The following is a 23542-nucleotide window of genomic DNA, read 5'->3' on the forward strand; positions in this document are numbered from 1 at the left end:
CTCCGGTCAGGCCGTGACAGGGTAAAGAATATGGAAATGGAATATGTTGGGAACGAAACAAACACAGCAGGCCAACCAGTAACTCCGGTCTTATAAATATTTAAATAAATAAACCTCCGGGCTCGAAGTGGCGTGTAGCCAACTCCCAACAGAGAGGTCTCCTCCCAGGATTGTTTTCAAAGATTATAAAGAACAAATAAAAAAGTGTGCTTTTGGAAGGATACAATCCAGCTTGTAGGAATTTGGTCCTTTGTGAAGTAAAACTAGTAGTCCGATATTCAGGTTAGCAACAATGTATTAATATTGCAAAAATAGTATTTAATTACAGTATGAAGCATACCAGGTAAAAGCAAGGCAGTTCAATTACAAAATCATGTTAGAAAGGGATGAGCTTTTATGCCTCAAGCCTCCTGAAGTAAAATGCAGGTACTTGTCCCTGATTGGGTGACAGGCAGAGGAATACACATTATTTTGTATGCATATGATCTGATCAAGGAAACCAAATGGTCATTCTCAGCAAAGCAGACAGTGAACCCCCCTTGATCATTCAGTACGATTGAGGTGTTAGGTGACCATCCAAGAACAATGAAGCTGGAAATGTATTCTTCCCTACAAGCTGGAATCACCTGCTGCCTCTGCACAATTCTGCCACCTCAGTGGAATGCTCCCAGAACTGTTAAGTCGAAATAGTACTGTATAGATCATGGGTTTTCCACATACACATGGCACACTGGGTGCAGAATAAAGATCTTAAACCATTTAGAAATAAACCACAGGTAATGCAAGTTACCTGTGAGTCAGCATCCAGCTGTGTTACAGGTTAACCATGTTTGTTAGAAGTACAGCGATAACATCAGCAGGAACATTGTTGCTACTGCCATCTTGTGACTCGTTATTTGATTTGTTGCTTTCCTGTAAACCCTGGGTATATAGAGGGGAACTGGGAATGGTTTTAGGAGACGCACAAATATGACCTCCTGCACACCATGCGCATATAGCCATTCACAATACACCTTTGCACATTGTCATTCTATTTTTGCATTGCACGTTGTTAAATGAATTGTTTTCATTCTAACCTGCATCCGCTTGACTCGCACCACTGCACACCAAGTATTTTACAGTTTATATTAGAGAACAGACATAGAATACATGCACTCTGTAGTTACTCGCCTATATACCAGTGCCGTCACAAGATACATAATTGTATCACTGTAGGCTATACAGGCCATAGGCAAGTCCGCATCTACACAGACAGCAATCGTATAGAGCAGGGGTGCACAACTCCAATTGCCTTGTTTTTAATTTGCTGACAGCTCTATAAATTTCCCTGGTTCAAGCCTGTACTTGAGCACAGTAAAATCATTAGGATACACTTGCAGTTTGCAGCTGTGGCCGGTACTCATACACATGTAAGATAAGATAAGATTGAGTCAATTAAATAATTAAGACCAAAATTTGGCACGAACACCTGAAACGGATCGGCCCTTGTTGTATACCCCTAGTATACAGTCACACTATTGGCAGACAATTGCTGTTCCTTTTGTTGAACTGTTAGAACAGAGGAGCAGTCAAACTAATCTTTTGGAGTCAGATAAATAAGAACATTGAATTAACCCTGTTCCAGTAGCGTCTGGTAAGACTACACACGTTTCCTTCGCCTCTCAAATACTTCCGCTTTTTGGTGTATTTGGGGGGTTCCTACAATACACGGGAGGAAACAACCCTGCACAGGAGTCCTAAAGGATAAAGCAAGAGTCAAAATCTGATCAGTAAACAAAACAAAAGGGGCTAGGAGAGCGTCAGAGTCAGAAAAGAAGAGGCAATGGTCATACACAAAGTAAATCAGAGTAATCAATAATAGGGGTTTGCAGAGCTAGTCTATGTAGATCAGTACGACTGCCGGCCTTTTCAAAGAAAATAACAGGAAACGGAAATTGCCAATCCCAGGCAAACTGGAAGTGAACGAAGATAGTCGTGCATTCAGCAAAGATGCAATGTAAAGAAACTGTGAACAAAAGCTTACGACAAAGGTCATAACAAACTACTCTTAAAATGATTTGGCATGGGTGATTCAGCAGATATGAGGATGAGTCATCTAAATACAAAAGATTAACTATATTAACAAAAGGTGAAGGGTAGGCCTGGACATTAAATAAGTTAGTGATAAAGGAAATGTATGAAAGAAGCATCTATTTGTGTCTCCAAAAGTATTCCCAAGAATACCCAACAACTACTACTACTACGAACAATAATAATCATGATCATCCAATGACGGATATGATGAGAAAGAAAAAAGACTGATGAAGCAGGCTTGAGCTTTGGTTAATGTCAACTACATTAAATCAGTACAGCAACAGACGGCACTGTGGGTGATGTCTGACTTGTTAGAGAATACCTGTTCAGTTTTGATCAGTCAGTTCAATTAGTATTTGATATACACTCAGTGACCACTTTATTAGGTAGACCTGTACACAAGCTTGTTAATGCAAACATTTAATTTGCCTTTAATTTAATGTGTGGCAGCAACTAAATGCATAAAAGCATGCAGACATGGTCAAGGGGTTCAGTTGTTTGTCAGACCAAATGTCAGAATGGGGAAGAAATGTGATCTAAGTGACTTTGACTGTTGGTGCTAGACAGGGTGGTTTGAGTATCTCAGAAACTGCTGATCTCCTGGGATTTTCACGGACAACAGTCTCTAGTGTTTGCAGAAAATGTGTGAAAAACAAAAAACATCCAGTAAGCAGCAGTTCTGCGGACAGAAACGCCTTGTTAATGAGAGAGGTCAGACCAGACTGGTCAAAGCTGACAGGAATGTGACAGGAGAAAACCAGTAAGTCTAATAAATACCCAATAAAGTGCTCACTGAATGTATACTTGATCTCTCATTATGATTGCATTGACAGTGATAAGTGAGGAATCAGATTCACACTCTCTGCCATAGGGAGCAGCATTGCTCCCTCAGATAACCTCCAGGGACACTGGCAGGCAGAGGTGTGAAGTCCAGTGGTCAGAAAGGAAAAGTCCTGCCATGTGTTTCTTCCACCCATCAACTCAGCTGATTTCACTAAGTAGTTCTGGCTCCTTGCTGAAGAATTGGACTTATTACCAAATCTAAGTGGTTGGAACAAAATACTGGGGAGGGTTTTTTACTTTCTGGACTGGATTTTCTACCTCTGCTGGCAGGTGTATGAGGGGCTGAGGGCTACTGGCTTCTGTCTGAGAGATGCACAGGACCCTGCAGAGTACTACAAACAAGCCCTGTTTGTGTCTGACGGAAGAGCCAAAGGTACTCTCTGTTTGCCTTCCTCTCATGTTTACTATCACTGTGATAACAGATAGGCCCTTAAACTCTCTTCACGACCGCTGGATCTAAACCAGGGGTTCCCAGGCTTATTCGAACACGGCTGATGTGGATGCAGCCAAGCACTAAGCCACTCGTTCCTACTTACCGAGGTCTTGATTAAAGACTATAATTAGTTAATTAGTTGAATTAGGTGTAGTAGGGCTGGGCTAAAACAGAAACCAGGAATGTTAGCAGCTGCAATTTACCAGAAGAGGAAAATCTTTTTTTCCCATTGATTAAAGATTTCCAGATGGCTGGATTTACATGAAATGTTATTTACACTAAATGTAAATTAATGCTCAATGCATTTAATAAAGTGAATCCATTAAATAATACAAAAATAACTAGCTTACACTGTCTTTTCAACTGTTGACAAATTATTTCATGGTTCAGTGTACAGTGATTTGTTTTTAAGGGGCAACATATCTGGTAGTATTTCTTATTTTCACTAGATTTATATTCACTGGTAGATTTTATTAAACTGTTATAGCTATTCAGTAAGTTCAGCCTACTCAAACATGAAAATGATGGATCTGAATTCAACTGAGTAAATACAATTTTTGTATTGCTAGTATTTTCTTAGTGCTCTGCCAATTTGCATAAATACTTATTTGTTCTCTATAGCATCTCTAAGCTTTTGGGGAAGTCTCAGTATATGTTAAAACACACAAATTACTTTGATGCTATAGCGTCTGTGTGAATTGGCAGAGCACCAAAAAAAAGTTTGCAGAAGGTACAATATTACCCCATGGGACTTCAAGGTTATCAGTTGAATCCCACAACAGGGGACATGGGTAGATAAAAGCCACCATTGTTTGCATATCCAGTGAACTCCTGGAATAAGCGTAGGTGTAATTTATGGAAGTCACTGGAAAAAGCTTATGTGGAACAGCATCCATTGAAGACACACACGCACGCACGCACACACGCACGCACACACGCGCACACACACAAGGACAGGATGTCTGAGCCATTCCCCAACCTACATCCAATGGTGCCTCAAGCTCTGTAGATAAAACATATTCCACGGCGCTAAGGTGTTCACCACTAAATTAATTATTTGGGCAACAGTGGTTATGTAAAAACATTTTCACAAACTTTGCTAATTCAAAACCTTTCAGTCAAATAGACAAACTCACCCAAGGCATAAAGAGATAAAAAGCTCTTAGAATGAGTTCTCCCAGCTACAGCATGCTGAAGAATGTTCCATGTGTTTTTTTTGCACAACAATGTAAATCTATATGGCTTTCAGATAAGCACATATTACACACAAGGCCAACAGATACAGGGTTAGGGTTAGGGTTCTTTTTACTTTGTCTTTTTTTTTGTTTTCTAGACAAGAGACTAAAACATGTCAAAGGAAGTCTTCGTAAAAGTCATTTACGAAGACTTCTTCAACACCAAGTTGTTTTTAATCCCCATAATTCATGTTTGCGTAAAACTGCGAAGCACACAGGTCAGATTTGTGACTCCCTCTGTCTCATTAACTCTTCCCTTAACACACTCCCACACAGCCCTTCTGTCGTGTGGTCCAATCCAGGGAGCCCCTGCCCCTCCCTTCTCCTCTGCCCCGCGTGTACACCGTTCCTCCTCACCTTTCGGCACCGCAAGCCTCCCCTTCACCTCCCGGCAGGTTCTGCACCCCCTTGGGCTGACTGCCAGCCTGACCACCTCCCCCTCCCCAAAACTATCCACTCCCTTCCACCTGCCTTCCTTACCTACACCATCCTGAGGGTTTTGTTGATTCCCTTGGAGGTCTGCAGCAGCACCATGGGAGCCCTGCGGTGTTTTATACTCCTGCTGGCAGTGTACCACCTGTCTGATGGAGGGAGGACAAGAGGGAGCAGAATAGGTGAGCGAAACACTACGCCTTTAACTGCGTCTCTTCGTATCCAAAACAAGTTTCAATTGTGCCCTCTGGGAAAAGAAATAGCACTTTTTGATGAAGATAAGCTGCTTGATTCTGTGTTTGGCTGTAGCAGGTGACTTCTTTTTAAGTGATATTTAGTGCCGGATTCAGATACTTGAAAGGTAATGATATGTGTAACAGACATTGGTATAGACCCCATTAAATAGACCCCTTATATTTATTTTACAGTATTTGTCACTGGTGTACATTGTGACTGTTCTATTTCTGTTTGGAGCAATGCTTTTATATAGCCTAACTATTAACTAAATGACTTTTGGGGTTTAGGTGATGTGATTGCATTGAATTCAAGACTTCAACATATTTTCCAAATACCTGGGGAAAAAAGTGGCCTGGGTTAATTATTAACATCATAGCAGAAACCACAGTCTGTGTGGAGTTAATTCCACGTTGTTTCAATGAAACGCATATATAATTTTCAAAATGCTCACACACAGACATTGGACATTCACTACATAAGAATATGTACCGTATCAAATTTTAATAGTCCATTTGTTTTTTCAAGGCTAGCTTTTAGCTTCTGAGCATGTCAGACATTAAACATTAAACTGAACATTGACACAGCCTGGGGGAGACAAGATAACTCTCTCCTCCAGAGATTCAAACAAACAGAGAGCAAACAGTAAAAGAGACTTGAAATGTACACTGTTTATGTATGGAACAGCTCAATAGTGTTTGTGCACGAATACCCATTGGGTTTATCACCATCATCTTGGGGTGCTTTACTGCTACATAGTTTAAATGAGTTCGGTGGTAACGAACTACACAACATGTATAGCTGTGGAGAGAAGTTAAATAGGCAGTTTCTATTCATAAGTACATTGAACGATATACCACTATGAATATGTGGTAATACTGTAGAAACAAGTTGAAAACCACGGGAACTGAATAGTGTCTCAATCTGAGTTGACAAACAAAAGGACAGCCTTATCATTAAACCTGCTGTATTACACATTTTTACAGTTTTAGCTGTTTCAGAAACAAAGAAAAACAAGCAGCACTGTATATTGCTGACTCAGGGGAGGTTCTTTGAACTGATACACTGATAATAATTGTTGTATTTGCACAAGCTAATATATGAACCTGCTTAGGAGGAATGTCAGAATTTGATCAACTCTTGATCTTTTCTACTCAGATGTTTAAATTCCTCCCTATAATTCTATTAACTCGCTGGTTATCTGATCTGTGGGCATGCCATGGAGTTCATAAGCATTCAGAGAAGCTGAATAGCTGATTTGGCATTTTTTACAGAACAGAGCAATAGATATCACTTCATACCAACAATACATTGACAGGCAGCAAATAACCACATTATTGCTGAATAGCTACAGACAGACAAACTCACTAACAAGCTGCCATCCAACAGCTGTATTTTGTAAATGACATTCTATCCGCAGTTGTAATGAGAGACAATGGCTGCAATGGGAAAAATATATACTTTTATATACTATATTATAAATTATGACATGATTCTTTAACTTGTCACAACAAATACAATTATTGAAAGATCGTTTCCTTTTCCTCAGACAACAGAGAACCAAATGGAAAAGTAAGAATGAAGGCCCCGTACGTTCACAGATCCAGCTTCCAGCTGTATTCCGACGGAGACTCAGTGGAGGAAGCCTGCACAGTCCTGCCTTTTCAGCCTCAGACACTGGAGTCCTGTAGCTTCAATGCGAGCAACCCCTTAATCATCATCATCCATGGATGGTCGGTACGGGAGGCACTGCTGTTCACCCATTAAGCACAGGTCCCCAGCAGCTTGACTGCCACAGAAACAAGACGGAGATTAAAGGTTTACCGTGGCACTGGCCACATGCATAAAACCTGCTCTCACAGGAGTTTCGGTTTGAATGTGAGCAGTGGTAGCCCAGTAAATATTGCGGGCACACTTTACAGTAAGGAAACATGAATTGGGATTAACTAATGTAGTTAATGACATGAATCAATTGATGTATAAATACAGCAATTAATCATGACCAATTAGCAATCAACCTTTGGAGGGGTTAGCCAGTCACCATGCAGTTACACAATCACGACCACTAGCGACCACTTTAATGTCTTGGCTTTCATAATTAATATGTCTCAATGTCAAATTCATTTCTAAAATAGCTATAGTTTTAAATGTTTAAAAGGTAAAACGACGAGGTAGCAAGGGAGTTAGGAGGCTAGTCAGTTTGCCACCATTCACAACCACTAACAACCACATCAACTGCCTTAGCTATTCGGTTTCATAGGATTTTACTCAAATGTATTCGCTTTCGTGGTCTGTATGTCTTAATGTGAAGAGTAAATGTTCAGAGTAAAAATATAGTTTTATACATACGATGACAAGGTATAGCCCCAGAGTTTCGTTAGCCCAGTGTCGGTCTCCCAGCCTCACTTAACTGCCATCTCGCGACAACACTTTGAAGCCGTTTTTCTACATAAAAAAAGCTGAAACGTTACATATTAATTCGGCAGTAGTTAGTTAGTACATTAGTTCATGCCAATTCATGGTACCGTCGTTGTAAAGTGTTACCAATATTTCTAGGGTAAAATATGATCATTTCAAAATGTGTAATTTTTTAAGTCACTAACAATGTGCCAGATTATATAGATATATTCCACAATGAAAATAGAGGCTGTGGTAGGATGACTGAATTTGGGCGTTTTGGGTACAGGTGGACGGGTTGATGGAACCTTGGGTGCCCCAGCTGGCCGGGATCCTGAAGTCCTCTCTGAGGGACGTTAATGTGATGATCATTGACTGGCTTTTCCTGGCCCACCGGCACTACCCCATTGCAGCACAAAACACCAGAGTGGTGGGACGAGAGATCGGCCAACTTCTGCAGTGGCTCGAGGTGAGGAACCCAACACCCCCATCGGCCCATAGCCCGGTGCTGGTAAACTTAGGGCCAGGTGATGTTGTCCATAGGGTGGCCAGCTCTACACCCATACTGTACTGTACCAATTCTGCCATGGTGCCAGGGGCTTAATGCCCCATTGTAGGACTTTCTGTTCTGTGATCCAATCTACAGTCCCTGCCAAAATATTGGAACAGATAGGTCAATTCCTTTTTTATCTTAGCTATACACTGAAGACAATTGAGTTTGAGGTCAAAAGATGTACATGAGATGACCGATCTCACGGAACATGTGACGGACAGGTGTTTCTTGTTGCCAAGATGTGTCCTGTTAGATTGATTGGTTAAGCAATAAATACTACTGAATGTCTACTCTAAGTTTTAGCCTTGGGTTTTGCCTGTGAAGACTGCATTTGTGTTAGAAAAAATAAACCAACATGAAGACAAGAGAGCTGTATTTGGGGAAAAAGCAAGCCATTTTGAAGCTTAGAAAACAGGGGAGATATTGCACAAGCATTGAAGAGAGCTTCTACAACCACTCAGAATGTCTTGAAAAAGAAAGAAACTGCTGGCATACTGAGCAGACATCGGACAGGTCGACCAAGGAAAACAACAGCAATTGATGACAGAAACATTGTGTGAGCTGTGAAGAAAACCCCCAAAACATCAGTCAGTGACATCAAAGACAATCTCCACAGGGCAGGGGTGAAGATGTCTAAATCAACCGTTGAAGGAAAGACTTAGAGAGCAGCAATATAGATGCTATACCACAAGATACAAACAACTCATCAGTCGTAAGAATCAGAAGGCGAGATTACAATTTGCAAAGAAGTACAGAGATGAGCCACAAAAGTTCGGGAACAAAGATTTATGGACTGATCAGACCAAGATTAATCTCAACCAAAGTGATGGAAAGTGTAGAGAAAATAGGGAATAAAAACATACAAGCTCATCTGTGAAGCAAGGTTTGGGGTCAGTCATCTTTATTGATGATTTAACTCATGATGGTAGCAGCAGGATGAATTCAGAAGTCTACAAAAACATTTTGTGTACTAATTTACGGAGAAATGCGTCTAAACTATTTGGGAGCACACTGGCAACACGAAATAAGACTTCATTTGGGAGAAGAAGTTTTAGGCTGGCCAAGTCAATCACCACACCTTAACCCAGTAGGGCATGCATTTCCCCCCCTTGAAGAGGGAATTGAAGGGAAAAGCCCCTGAAACAAACAACCGAAAGAAGCTGCAGTAAAAGCCTGAAAAAGCATCACAAAAGAAGAATGCAACAGTTTGGTGATGTCAGAGGGTTGCAGGCTTGACACAGTTATTGCAAGCAAGGGATATGCAACCAAATATTGTGTTATTTACTAATTTACTTAAATATGTTCCAATACTTATGCTCACCTAAAAATTGGGTGGTCTGATACCAAAGGTGCTATGTTCAAAGTAGTTTGACTAGGTGATCAATACCAGGAAATCACCCAAACTCTCTGGACGTGATAATAACAACTGTGAATTAGCTATGACGTGCCCCAACTTTCCAGTAGGCCAGCGGTGCAAACTGTGGGTCATAAGTCTATAGGGGAGGGAAGGGGAGTGGTTATCCTCGTGTGACATACTACAAGGAGAACATTCTCAATCGGCTGAAAATAGGACAATACATTTAAAACGCTTATTTCTCCAAAACTAAAGAACGGATATATTTAATACTCTCATTGTGTCTCTTCAATGCTCTCTTGTGCAAATTGCATAGAAAACCCGAGAATGTGTGACCAACCACCATGTTACTCCTTTAAGGAGTTACTCTCTTTCTTATGCTTATGGCTATGCATCATGTTAAAACACCTGAAAGTACTTTTTCTAATGCTTAAATCTGGGACTTAGTGTCTGAAAGTTGTGCTTTTATTGACAGGAGCATTCTCACTTTGCCCCAGAGAAGGTTCATCTGATTGGCTATAGTTTGGGTGCCCATGTCTCAGGGTTTGCTGGCAGCCACTTGACTGGATCCAGCAAAATTGGAAGGATCACAGGTGGGACACCTGATGTACTGCATCAATGCTAATGAAAATGTAACAGTTCAATTTCAGTGTAACCATATTTCTGTATTACAGGTCATTTTAAACAGTCATTTAAAAAGCCATATTATGTCCTCAAATAATGCCATTGCTTTATCAAAGTTTACTTGAATGTGCCATTTTCAAAACGCACCTTAACATCAGAGCTCAGAATCAATGATTCATGAATGAACTCCGTTTGCCAAAGTATCTGGTGATGCTTGCCCTCCAATCATTGGCTGTAGCAAATGATGAGCAAGAGGCATTTAAAACAAAACACACGTCATTTGTTCTGGTCCTGCGAGATAACATGTTTGTCAATTTTCTGTTTTATTGTTCAAAAGCCAAAAATCTGTTGCAACTCAGTAGGATAACTGCCAGCCTCACCCTGATTCACAGAAATCTGAGTTGACTTTGGCTGAGTTGAAATTAGGCTTTAAATGGGTTCATTTGACCATATCAGGGCTGAAAATAACCGGATGTTTGCCTTGTGAAATTCTGAGTAACTTTTTTTATTTTTTATTAATGAGAGCCAAACATTTTAGACATTTTCATCTGTAAAAATGCACCTGTATCCAATTTTGTCTACTTAGTCTCTGCTGCATGATTCCCAATCCCTTAGATCACCACCTTGCTGTACTACCTGTTCGCTTTCCTGTTCACTACCTGTTGTCTCTCCAGGCCTGGACCCAGCAGGCCCCCTGTTTGAGGGGATGTCCGGCACTGACAGGCTGTCTCCCGACGATGCTGTATTTGTGGACGCCATCCACACCTTTACCCAGGAGCACCTGGGCCTGAGCGTGGGCATTAAGCAGCCGGTGGCTCACTTTGACTTCTACCCTAACGGGGGCGCCTTCCAACCCGGGTGCCACTTCAAGAACCTGTATGAACACTTATCAGAGTATGGGCTGCTGGGTATGTGCGTCACGGAAATAGCAACAAAATGTCTACTTTTAAACATAAATATCTGCGGAATTTCATCTGCTCCAGAATCATTATCTACTGTACGGGACAACAGTTTGACCTCTGTATGTTTCTTTAAAAAATTAGTTGATTACAGTTCATCTAAAGGGCAGTCACACAATATTGTCAAAAGCACCCACATGTAGTTACTGATTAATAACTCCACACAGGCATTGATTGGATGATACCTACAAACAGGTACTTACAGATGGAACTCAAGGTAGAGAGCTCATGGGAGAAATTAAATTGTGATTTATTTTAGCTAAATAACACACAAGCAAAGAATATCATATGGGCATGTAATATTGGTCTGTTTTACATGGAAAACAAGCTGTCACTGCAATGGGATTTTTCTTCGCTCTATTGTTCAACAACATTTGAAGGGTTCTCAATCTATTTATTTTTTTACAAATATTAAGCAGTAGTATTGTAGTTTTTTTGCTGTGGCCAAGTTGAACTTTACCAGTGGTGTAAACCTAGTACAAAGTACACACCTTACTGTCTCAAATAAAACTTGAACAAACTGTACACTTTAAACTAAATGTTATAAAATGCAGCTGCAATATAATGCTCATTTTATGAATGTTGGCCCACTGTATGTCATAGCAGATGGCCTGACAGTAAATTGATTGGAAATGAGCTGTGTCTGATAACTGAAAAATGTTGTGTAAGATCTAAACTTCTACTGCGCTGATTCTATGATTCCAGTGTAAATATATTACAGCTATATTTACTCTAAAATAATATATTATGACCATATAGTGTACCTCTTTAATGAAGGCTGTTTAATGGGGAAGTAAGCTGCAATATTGATTAATCTAAATCTGAAGTGAAAATAAGAAAATGAAAAACATACATACAAACTATCATAAAAAAACTTCATACATTCTGAAATGTCTCGCATACCCTAATCCTCCACACACACATGCGCACATCTAGGTGTCTATTCATATAAACCTTTCGAGGCATTTTTATTTGGGCTGTGATCAGTTAAACACGTGCACGCTCTCTCCTCCTCCGCGGGCAGGCTTCCAGCAGACGGTGAAGTGTGCCCACGAGCGCTCGGTCCACCTGTTCATCGACTCGCTGCTGCACGGGGACAAGCAGAGCACAGCCTACCGCTGCAGCGACGACGGCTCCTTCGACAAGGGCGTGTGCCTGGACTGCAGGAAGAACCGCTGCAACACGCTGGGCTACAACATCAACCGCGTGCGCACCGCCACCAGCAGGAAGCTCTTCCTGAAAACGCGCTCCCGCATGCCCTACAAAGGTCAGCTCGAGGGCACTCCCCGAGACCCTCCCCCCCCCCCCCCCCCCCCCCCAGCCACAGGATGGCGCAGCTCTACACAGGAGTCTGGCCGGCAGGGGTTCTGTGCGTGTGTGTGTGTGGGGGTGGGTGGGTGGGTAGGATGATTCCCAGGGCCCCGGCTGACAGAAAATGGTGCTGTAATTGCACAGGGATGGGCTGGTGGGGCCCAACGATTTGTTCATGGCAGCACCCCTGCCTGTCAGACAGGCATTTCAACATTGTGACGTGCATGATACTAGAGATGGTGTTACTCTCAAAGCAGTTACTTACATCTCATTAAAATGCAACATAGGCGCTTATTTTATCTGCACTATATATACATGCTCAGACAAGTACATACAGTACAGTGGAGCGTGACGAAAAAAATTCAGTTGGTAAATTAGCATTTGCAATGTTTCGTTTCCAAAATTACATTATGGATTAGCCTTATACCCTTACTGCCTGTGGCCATGCCATGATCTCACTCAGGCTTCAGAGGAGATTAACTGTAATATACTTAAATAATCACTCAACCACAGCAACATTTGACCACTCACTAATTTATCACGCAGTTATTCTTACAATACTTCATTTATCATGTGTATATTAGCCAGTTTAACATATGTCCCTTAGAAGGACATTCCCCATTTGATAAATATTATATGTGTATGTGTGTAAATGGCTTCCAAGAGAATTTGATTAGTTTCTTTCTTCCCTGCAGTCTATCACTATCAATTCAAGATTCAATTCCTGAACCAGATCGAGCGCATTGAACCCTCCCTGACCATCTCTCTCATTGGGACCAAGCACGAGAATGAGAACCTGCCCATCACTTTGTGAGTCCCCTCTGTAGGACTGTCCACTGACCTCTGACCTCCCCAAAGATCAGACAGCATAGTGCTGTTTTCCAGTATGTGGCCACAGCTGGGTTTACTCAGTAAAAACAGCAGAAATGTGTGCTGTTATGGAACAGTTTACAGTGGCAGCAGCTCTGCAGACAGTAGCTAGAATTACTACAATGGAAGCAGCCCCTGGTCTCACCCTTTACACCCTTTACCACAGAAGAAGAGCAAAGTGCCCGTTGAATGATAGCAAATCAAACAGCTGGGGGCCTGAATAATTGAATCTTTAAAATTTTAAGAATCATTTTGAAAGGGAAGCTTTGATAGTCCACGTGTGGGCAACGCAAGAGACGGGGCTTTCTCTGAAAGACAACTATGCACCTGGCTGGCTGCCCTACCATGTCCTGTGCACACCACCCTGAGCAGCACAGAGCCGCGCAGAGGTACAGGACTGTAGCGGTGTGTGCTGGAGGCGGGGAGCCCGGCTCTGCTTCCTCCCGTTGGATTGGAGGGGGAGGTCAGAGCTCTCCCAGAATACCCGGTCGATCCTGCAGGGCCCCAGGGCGGAGGAGGCCACAGCCTGCCGCTGCGCTTTTCGGCAGGCAGACGGGAGCGGAGCGCCGCCCGAGCACACGCATTTCCCATATTAGCAGCGATCGAAGCGAGTGATCGTTATCGCGCCACGCGCAGCAGCATGTGTGCGTTCACCGTGCACGCCAGACGGGGGTTACTCCGGGGCGGAACTGTGAGGTTTCCACTTCAATATAGCTTTAATTACACCAGTTGTGTAGGAAAACGGAAGGGGAAAAAAAAAAAAACCACAATGCCTACATGCCCTCAATGACACCAGTGTAAACAACATCTATACCACGGCAGGATGAAATCCGCTCAGTGGAGCCAGTCTTAGTGAAGGACAGGCCAAACAAATACAAGTATCGTTTTTTTTTTTTTTTCATTTAGCGAGAAGTGCTTTTTAACCTTTATCCTGTGTGTAATTCTCTATCTCTGTTGCTCCGTCTCTCTCAGTGTGGAAGAGATCTCCGGTAACAAGACCTACACCTTCCTGATCACGCTGGACTCAGACATCGGCGAGCTGCTGATGCTGAGATTCCACTGGGAAGGCAGCGCTGTGTGGGCAAACTTGTGGAATAAGATGCAGACCATCATTCCCTGGAGCAAGATGGCGAAGGCCCCAGAGCTGACTGTGGGAAAGATCTGCGTCAAGTCAGGAGAAACACAGAAGAAGTATGTCCCGTTAAAGATGCTCCCTTTGAGCCGGGGTTAGGCCAAAACAGAGCCACAATTGCTAGAGCGCATTCATTGGTGGTTTGGTTATAGCCAATGAGAGGCGAGATGACTGGGAAGCACAACACTTGTTGTCACGTTGGGTCACGAGAGTTTCTGAAAAATCCCATCTTGTGAGAGACAGGATTGATTTGAGAGATTGATTGTGAGTGTAAACATTAAGTGTGTGATGCATTATCTTAGCCCAACCGTTGTATGTGCGTTCTGAAAGACAAGAAAGTAGTGAAATCTGTTGTTATGTGTGGGGTCTCCCACATTGTGAATATTGGTTGGGATCTGACATGTCCTGTAGAGTGCACCAGGCTTTAGTTGCTGATGAAAGGTGTGTTTCTCCCCTGGAGAGAAACATTATGCAACCAACTCTGACATGGCATAATGCAGCCTTAGTTACATAAGCGCGTTAAAGGCAAGGGAAATGTGTAGCTTGTGAAAATGCACATACTCCTGAACGGGGAGGACGACGCAATAATCTTCTGTTTGATGTACAGGTCGTATCATTGCAGTGCCGGCCCCGCCCCGGTGCAAATTATAGTCCGGGCCCCCCTCCCCTTCACGCATACTTGCAGTGCGCATGCACCAGCAATTCAGAACCACAGTGAACAAAACACAGGGATAAGCTCTAACCAGATAGCAGTAATGGTGCAAACAGATGCGAGACAACATCATAATACTACATTACTCTTTCTGATTAACAATGGCTTAACGGTAAAAAGCAAAAATTCTGCTCACTCATTGAAAAGGACATCCAGTGCAACTTGCGGTCCGTGAAATCATCCCCCAAGCTTGACAGGTGCAAATTTCGGGCTCTTGTCATTTTAGATTTTAAGTATGTACAACCGACTCTCTTGTCCCATTCTGCTCCTTATGCAGTTTTGTGTTTTGTTTTTAGTTTTGAGAAAGAGCGTTTCGCTGTTGCGGCAGTTACTAATATGGTGACATTGAGAACGCAGTGCACACAAGGCTGTTTCTAGTAAAAAAAAAAGGCTCTACCTTTGGCAGTTTTGTTGCTTTCCCAGTTGCTCCTTTTTTACTTTTCTTTTTTTTGTGCACCACTCAATTATATTCAAGCATTCTCTCGAATTTTATACAATAAGGTAATCACGATAGATCAAAGCCCAGTCCAAAGCAGGCCAATCATGTGATTAGTCGTCAAAAACAAAGTTTCCAACAAACCCATGCTTAGCACAATTACAAACAGATTCAAATAAAGTATTTTTTATAAAGTAGTTTTACTTACAACATTAACGTGTCATTTGCTCTACTGCCAAACTAAAACAAATGAAAATCACACATTGGTTTGAAAACATGGATGAAATATGATATGCTAATGATAGGTATTTTTAGCATGAGTTCGTCTCTCGGCTCATCTACACAGTCTTTGTCACTGACACACAAGCTCCGCCCCTGTATCACTGCCTCTTTATTTGGTCTTGTCTCTGTGCCAAAAATAAATCAGTGTGCCAAGAATTATTGTATATGAGAAACAGGGGGGTAGGCCACCACATACTGTATACCCGTCAAAGTTTGAGATCTATATGCCACGGTAATCTTCTAAATTCTAATTTCATGCCATAATTCATCCAAATGGCATGGTGTGTGTTATTTAGAAACCCTCTGGGTTGGCATATATACTGTATTTTCAACATGGGGAATCCCACACCGTCTGAAACAAACACATCACACATAAATATCTAAAATAAAACATGACATGAAAGGTTTGAATCAATTAAACTAAATGAGCAAAAACAGACAGTTTACAGCTTGCCCAAAAATGTACTAAAAACGTGTACTCAGCACCCTCTAGTGTAGAATGTATTCAGTTGCATATATACAGTAGATATAAAACAAATGTCAATATAGTAAAGTAGCACAAACAGGTATACAATTATTTTTTTCTTTTAAAATAGAAAATATGAATAATAGGACTATTAATTTTGAGTTTTGTCATTTGTGACTTTCAGTCTGACTTCGTTAAAATATCAAGTATCTGATTCATTTAAAAATATTTTTTCACAGGACGTCATTCTGTGCACAGACGGAAGAAGAAAAACACATTCCACCGTCGCAAGAAAAAGTGTTTGTGCGCTGTGAAAGGGGTCGCAGAAGACACGGGAGAGTGTACAGCTGATTCCTGTGGACTTTTATAAAGGACGCCAGTAAAGAACAGGGCGACTCGATTCAAGAAACAAAAACTGTCTGAATTAAAATTTCTCCTTCCACAAGGATCCTCTGGAGGTTCATATTTCGTGTGAACAATATTTTACAAAATACAATTACTATCGATATGTATATGTGTTTTTGAAAGGTAATATTTTGTGTGTATTTATATGTTCACACACACACACATAAAACATTATAAAGACAAAGGCTTGTGCTGCAGGCTCAGGTATAAGTGTGCATTTATACTGGATTAAGCTCATTTTAAAGGGGGCAGAGTAGGCTGAAGACCTGACTCAGTAAGATACAGTAAAATCAGCTGCATCCAAGCAAGATTAAACTTTTGTCAGACAGAGGAAACGCTCATGCGAGTGCACAAATTCCCACCGCTGGTGCTTAGAAATCTGGTATCGCCTGGCTTTCTGCACAAAAAGCACTTTTCCACATTGATGGTCTGTTGCCTTTGGTGAATGAGACCCACAATTTCAAGCATTAGCCAGAGCTAGAAGCATTCGCTGTGTCATAATCCACAAAACCAAGAATAAACTAAAAAGTTAAAATGAAAAATCTGTGAACATGTCTTTGAAAGTTTCACTGTTGACATCAACCGGAGCTCTTTGTATGTGCCAACCAATACAAGAATCCTCTAAACTGGTGGTTCCCTAACCTCTCCACAGATATCCCCAGCCAAATCCAGGCATTTGATGTGTTGCACCTCATGCACACCTGACACAAATAGTCAAGAGTTTGACCAGTTGTATCAGGTGAGTTTGAGGTGGAACACATCACAGACCTGGATCCAGTAGTGGGCATGTGAGCAGAGGTATAGGAACCACTGCTCCAAACCATCTCCTCCGCATTCACTGCACCTGACATTTCTGTAGTAACCCCTTCAAACAGACAACAGCGACATAGCTTTCTTTTGGCTTGATTTACCTCTTGCTAATGCAGACCCAGCTCAAGGGAAGCTTGTTGCATGAGTGTTTGTGGGTAGTTGCCGAATAAATTCTCCCACTCACAGTACAGCCAAGTTGTTCTCGGAACAGGTTTATTGAAGCAGGAGTTGAAGAAGTATGTCTACTGTATGCTGTATAAGTACACCGAGACCCTTACTGCACTGAGTTTGTTCCCAAAGCATTCATGGTTTTCTCCCAGCCCGACCGTTGGGAAGCAGCGGTTGTGGAGATGGACCCTACACACAGATGTGATGATGAGCACTATCCATTGCAGCACAGTCATATTCCTATCCCATTACTGCAGCTAAGAGATATAAGTTACGCCATGATTTCCCCCGGTATTTCTTTCATGACTTGAGAATAACGTGTATGCATGAAAAAATAATTATTAGTTATGTCTTGGGGGGAAGTTAAAACAGGTCACTGGAGCCTAACCAACCCAGTCATCCTGAAAAGAGTATAAATTAATTACTTTCATATCTACCATCCTGGGTTCTGTCCTGGACTGTGCACTATGGAAGAAACGGGATAATGCACAGCATACACATACATATACTTGTCTTTGCAAACGCACAGGTATTAGTGTGCACCACATACTTGATTTCACCAAATAAACTATTTTACTTTTGGCTACAAACTACCAATCAAAGGGAAAAATATACAGTTCAGCAATATACAAATAAAGCTGTCAACACTATTTTCATCATGTCTATTTTTATTAATGCATTTCAAGTACTTCAAAAAAAAAAAGACATATCTTTGCACAATACTTTCTGCAATTTTTAGTAAAAATTTTCAAAGTGAACAAAATGCAGAACAAAAGAAAAAAAAAAGAACAAAGCAAATTGTATATACTGTATAAAACACAGCGGACATTAAAATCAGACAGTAGTATTAGAGTTTTTCACCTTGTGATCTCCGCATAAATCACCTACCACATTTCAACTCAAATTGGACATTTCAGTGCACGTTTCTCTCACAGAATTTCACTGAGACAAAAGAAAGGAAGTACTGGAAATAGTGATGTCAGGCATTTTTCTCTTTCATCCACTTTTACCCAGACCATACCACAGGATAACACAGACAAGAGAATGAGAAAAAAAGTATCACTCTCGAGATTTACTGTTGAGACAGAAAGAAAGAAAGAAAAACTTACATATCACTACGCAACACAAGCCCCATTCCAACCAGCACAATTCCAAAATAAGGTAAAAGTAAAAAATGGAAACCAAACTCAACTTCGCTTGAAACATTTCTCTGCGGAGATCAGATACAAAAATTCGATTTTTATACATGTATAAAAATGCCTGTTATAATCTTTAAAAGTAAAGTGAGTTCTTCCATTAACTGTACAAGTTTACAAGGAAAGGGTGTGGGTGTGGGTGTGGGTGTGGGTGTGGGGGTGGGGGTGAGGGTCGGGGGTGGCTTCGACATGGTGACCTGCATGGCTTCTCCGGTTGTTCCGGGTGAACTCCCTGATGAGTTGTGTAGGAGAACAGTCCTCCCATCTCGTAGCATGATGGCCCAAACATATATGCATATATAACTGGGACTTTTATCACTATAATTTTAAAAAACAACAAATGCTAGGCCTCGTCTTTGCTCCGTTTACACCGCAAACACTAGTCTATATCCAATCTCAGGAGCTTGCTGGACCTTCAAAAAAAGCGCTGGCTGCCTAAAGCGGCCCATTAAAAGTAGCTCACTTTACTACAGGGAGCCCAAGTCCAGTTTTGGTTTCTACAGGATGGAAAAATAAAACCCAAAAACCGAAACACATTCAGGTATTTTTTATTTTTTTTTAACAGTGCGTTCCCTCCCGACTCTCAGACTATTGTTAAAACTGATTAACCATTAGTCGCTTTGGAGATCATCTGTTCAGATGCATTGACCTGCATGATAGCCCTCTCCCTGATTCAGAGAAAGCAGTGCTTAAGTCTTCACCGAAAACAGAAAAGGCAGTGTGGGGAAGGGCATGGGGGGTTGGTACAGTGTGGGGAAGGGCATGGGGGGTTGGTACAGTGTGGGGAAGGGCATGGGGGGTTGGTACAGTGTGGGGAAGGGTATGGGGGGTTGGTACAGTGTGGGGAAGGGTATGGGGGGTTGGTACAGTGTGGGGAAGGGTATGGGGGGTTGGTACAGTGTGGGGAAGGGCATGGGGGGTTGGTACAGTGTGGGGAAGGGTATGGGGGGTTGGTACAGTGTGGGGAAGGGTATGGGGGGTTGGTACAGTGTGGGGAAGGGTATGGGGGGTTGGTGCAGTGTGGGGAAGGGTATGGGGGGTTGGTACAGTGTGGGGAAGGGTATGGGGGGTTGGTACAGTGTGGGGAAGGGTATGGGGGGTTGGTACAGTGTGGGGAAGGGTATGGGGGGTTGGTGCAGTGTGGGGAAGGGTATGGGGGGTTGACGCAGTTGGGGGAGGGGTATGGGAGGTTTGGGCAGTTGGAGGAAGGGTATGGGGCGGGTCATTCTTCATTAAATTCAGGCACATTGTTGGTGTCTTTATGCACGACTGATGTTACATTATTGATCAGATCCATCTTTTCCGTATCGTGGGGTTTGGGAAGCTGTGGTTCATGGGGGAGGATGACTATGGACAAGGGGAGGGGATCCGATTGGTCGCCTTGACTTCCTCATATTACGACCTGCATGGAGATCTGCTGTACGGAGGAATTGCAGCCAACAAAGTGTAAAGTGTGAATTTAAGACCCTCCTCTACTTTCACCCCACGGGCTGTTATATTTTGGAAACATTCACACTTTAAAGATGCAAGATGCTCATAATTACATGGACTGCTCTAAAATGGCTGCTACCTCAGCTGCCTTCCATGGCTCTCTGGGGGAAGGTGTGTGCACTGGGTGAAACCATCAGGGTATGATTTGGTCTCACCTCATACTGTAAGACTGCATAAATGTGCAACACAAGCACTCCTCCTGCTGGGCGTCTACGCACTTCCATCCCGTTTTTATTGTGGTCTTAACTCATGGTCCTCGTGATAGGACATTTTAAAAATTTTATTTTCCATAATTGCTGGCATCTAAACATCAAACTCAATGCTGGCATGTACAGAAAGAGAGATTATACTGAGTTATTATCATAATTACTGACAAGAAAGCATACTGTACAAAGTACTTGTGTTCCCAAATACGTGAATGTCCTGTTGATGAAATGGGGGCCAGCACTATTTTCTGTAGACTGGCCTACATCTGGCAAGCTAAAGACCCAATTAACAGCATGAAGAAGGCTTGTTTAATTCCTATTAAGTGAACAGAGTAGCTGAAATTGAAAGAAAGTGAAGAATCGATCAAACTGGCGACTTGAGCGCCACCACGTGGGAGGAGGACTGCGTTGCAGGAGCCGGCCCAGGGCCTGACTGCACCCGTTACTCACAGTGGGAAAGACCATTCGACCGAACCATCTGCTGCATACAGCGGAACAAAACATGGCAAAAAGAAAAGACAATGTAATATAGCATGATGAAAGACACGGATACTCTCAAACCAGCGCATTCCGACAGCTTATTGTACAGCATCTCAACAGTTTCGGAGACATCTTTTAAACGCTTGAAATTCCTTTAGAAGGACGCAACCCCTGCATGCGGCACATAGCAACAGAACCTCTCCTGCTGTCTCCTGGCCTTACTGTCATTCCCGTTTTATCCTATTACTGATGGATCCTAAATCCTGGAATAATGCCAAATGGAAGTAATTTGACATTGAATCCGTATCAGTCCAGCCAGGTAAAATCAAATTATGAAGTCTTAGGACTGAATTCCCCAATGTTCCTGTGGCCACTGTATTATAATATTAAAAAAGCGTCAGGATACCTGCTCTATTCTGCTCTCCCATTACTCCAGCCTTTCAGCCTTTCCTCTGTGTTTTAATCCTGAGAGTTTCCATTCCATCAGCAAATCGTCCTTGTCAAACAGCAGAAAAAACGAACATGACACAAGGAAGAAGAAAATGTGGGGGAAAAAAGAAGAGATTTTTGCGATAGCTGTACAAACGGCACACGCAGGGGCGGGCGCATGAGAAGCCTGCGCTTCCGGATTCTTCCATTTCTCAAAAAAATGTTAACATTGGCAAGTAGGTCTTCTGCTCTGAGGTTGGTCTGGCTTCCTAGGGGTTCATTTGGTGGCAAAACCCAAGTCACCTGCAGTCAAGTTCAACTCCACAGGAGAACATCTCGCCCCAGATGTGACGCTGGGAGAGGGGGATGGGGGGGGCTGAGTGGAAGAAAGAAAGCACTACGCTATCCCTGACTCCTTGCCTTCCAATAAAATAAAACATTTGAGTAGGGGGGGAAAAAAGTTAAGACCACATTTAGAAGAAAATCTGTGATTTTCTCACCTGTTCCTCACCGAGACCTTTTCAAGAAGAAAGGGGGAAAAGGAGTTGCTTTTTTAAATATATATTTATCTTTCCTTTTTTAAAAAGCTATGTGAAGTCAGCTTGGCTGGCTCCAGGAGCACTGGCGTGTGGTATAATTCTCTTTATTTCATTTGTTATTTTTTTGAAGGTATTCATCTCCGTTAAAAACGGGCTGCGCTCTTGAGCGTGTGGATGAAGAGGGGGGGGGGGGGGGGCGGCGCTGCAGGTAATTCTTTGGAGTGAAGTTTTCCCACTGTAGGCACGAGGAAGAACCAAGGCAAAGGGCGGCCGGGGGCTTCAGCGTCTCATCTCGCCCATCCGGTAGTTCTCTCTGTGCTGCCGGCCGTGGCGCTGGGGCTGGGCCGGGCCGCCGCGGTCTGGAGCGCTGCGCTCCGGGTCCCTGCGCTTCCTCCTCAGGGTGCCTGCGAGAGAGCCACAGCCACAGGACCGCTCAGCACACACACCACAGCCACAGGACCGCTCAGCACACACCACAGCCACAGGACCGCTCAGCACACACACCACAGCCACAGGACCGCTCAGCACACACACCACAGCCACAGGACCGCTCAGCACACACACCACAGCCACAGGACCGCTCAGCACACACCACAGCCACAGGACCGCTCAGCACACACACCACAGCCACAGGACCGCTCAGCACACACACCACAGCCACAGGACCGCTCAGCACACAAACCACAGCCACAGGACCGCTCAGCACACACCACAGCCACAGGACTGCTCAGCACACACACCACAGCCACAGGACCGCTCAGCACACACACCACAGCCACAGGACTGCTCAGCACACACACACACGACCAAAGCCACAATACTGCACCCAGACCTGTGTCCTCAATGGATTTACACTACTCTGCGTCACCTCTAACACCCATAACTCTGCTGGGCAGCAGTGGCCTGACCCTAATGTAGACACTCCACTGCTCTCTGAAGAAAGCAAGGTGATTATCTGTCTGTTTGGCTGGTTATTTTTAACTTCAGACCTTGTGAGTCATTGCTCAGAGAGATTCCTCTAAATGTGGATTTGAGGGTGTGTTCTGTGGGTACAGTCGCTGAGGCTGAAGGGATCGTATGGAGGTGCAGTCAGGGGTACTCACTGGGCAGGGGTTTGGGCGGGGGCAGTTTGGGGTTGCTGCTGGGGGTGTGGACGCTGCAGATCTTAATGAAGCCGGCCATCAGCATGATGAGAGCAATGCCCATCAGCAGCACTGCCCACCAGTAAGCCTGTAACACACACACACACACACACACACACACACAAATGACAAACACAGTGAGATATTGGCTTCTCCAGATGGTAAAATCAAGGCTTCATAACTGAGGGCAACGTCAGTTAGTGATGTGATACATTTTGTTTTGATGAAGAGGCAGAGCACGGAAACAAATCACGATAGAGAAATGTAGCTGTCATATTTTAACCGTCAGGTCATCAGCTTAATGATGTAGAAATGCCTTTTTCATCACAA

The 23542-nt window shown here is 43.0% G+C and overlaps 2 protein-coding genes across 2 annotated transcripts in view; one reads left to right on the plus strand and one right to left on the minus strand.

The window, feature by feature from the left end:
- Window positions 1-4932: 4932 nt before the first annotated feature.
- On the plus strand, window positions 4933-17293 carry LOC133110981 (hepatic triacylglycerol lipase-like). The gene is made up of 9 exons (XM_061221107.1): window positions 4933-5198; window positions 6800-6987; window positions 7937-8116; window positions 10030-10147; window positions 10853-11086; window positions 12162-12404; window positions 13144-13258; window positions 14291-14509; window positions 16586-17293. Exons 1-9 carry the CDS (start codon window positions 5117-5119, stop codon window positions 16695-16697), a joined length of 1491 nt encoding a protein of 496 aa, XP_061077091.1. The 5' UTR covers window positions 4933-5116; the 3' UTR covers window positions 16698-17293.
- A 1086-nt stretch (window positions 17294-18379) lies between these two features.
- LOC133110979 (disintegrin and metalloproteinase domain-containing protein 10-like) overlaps window positions 18380-23542 on the minus strand; it is a 64699-nt gene continuing 59536 nt past the window's right edge. Inside the window, exons 15-16 of the mRNA XM_061221106.1 lie at window positions 23174-23300; window positions 18380-22474 (exon numbers count right to left, since the gene is read on the minus strand). Coding sequence (XP_061077090.1) covers window positions 22350-22474; window positions 23174-23300 — 252 coding nt within the window. The 3' untranslated portion in view covers window positions 18380-22349. The remainder of the gene's footprint in view (window positions 22475-23173; window positions 23301-23542) is intronic.

This window comes from Conger conger, chromosome 15 (genome assembly GCF_963514075.1).
Source record: "Conger conger chromosome 15, fConCon1.1, whole genome shotgun sequence".
NCBI lineage: Eukaryota > Metazoa > Chordata > Actinopteri > Anguilliformes > Congridae > Conger > Conger conger.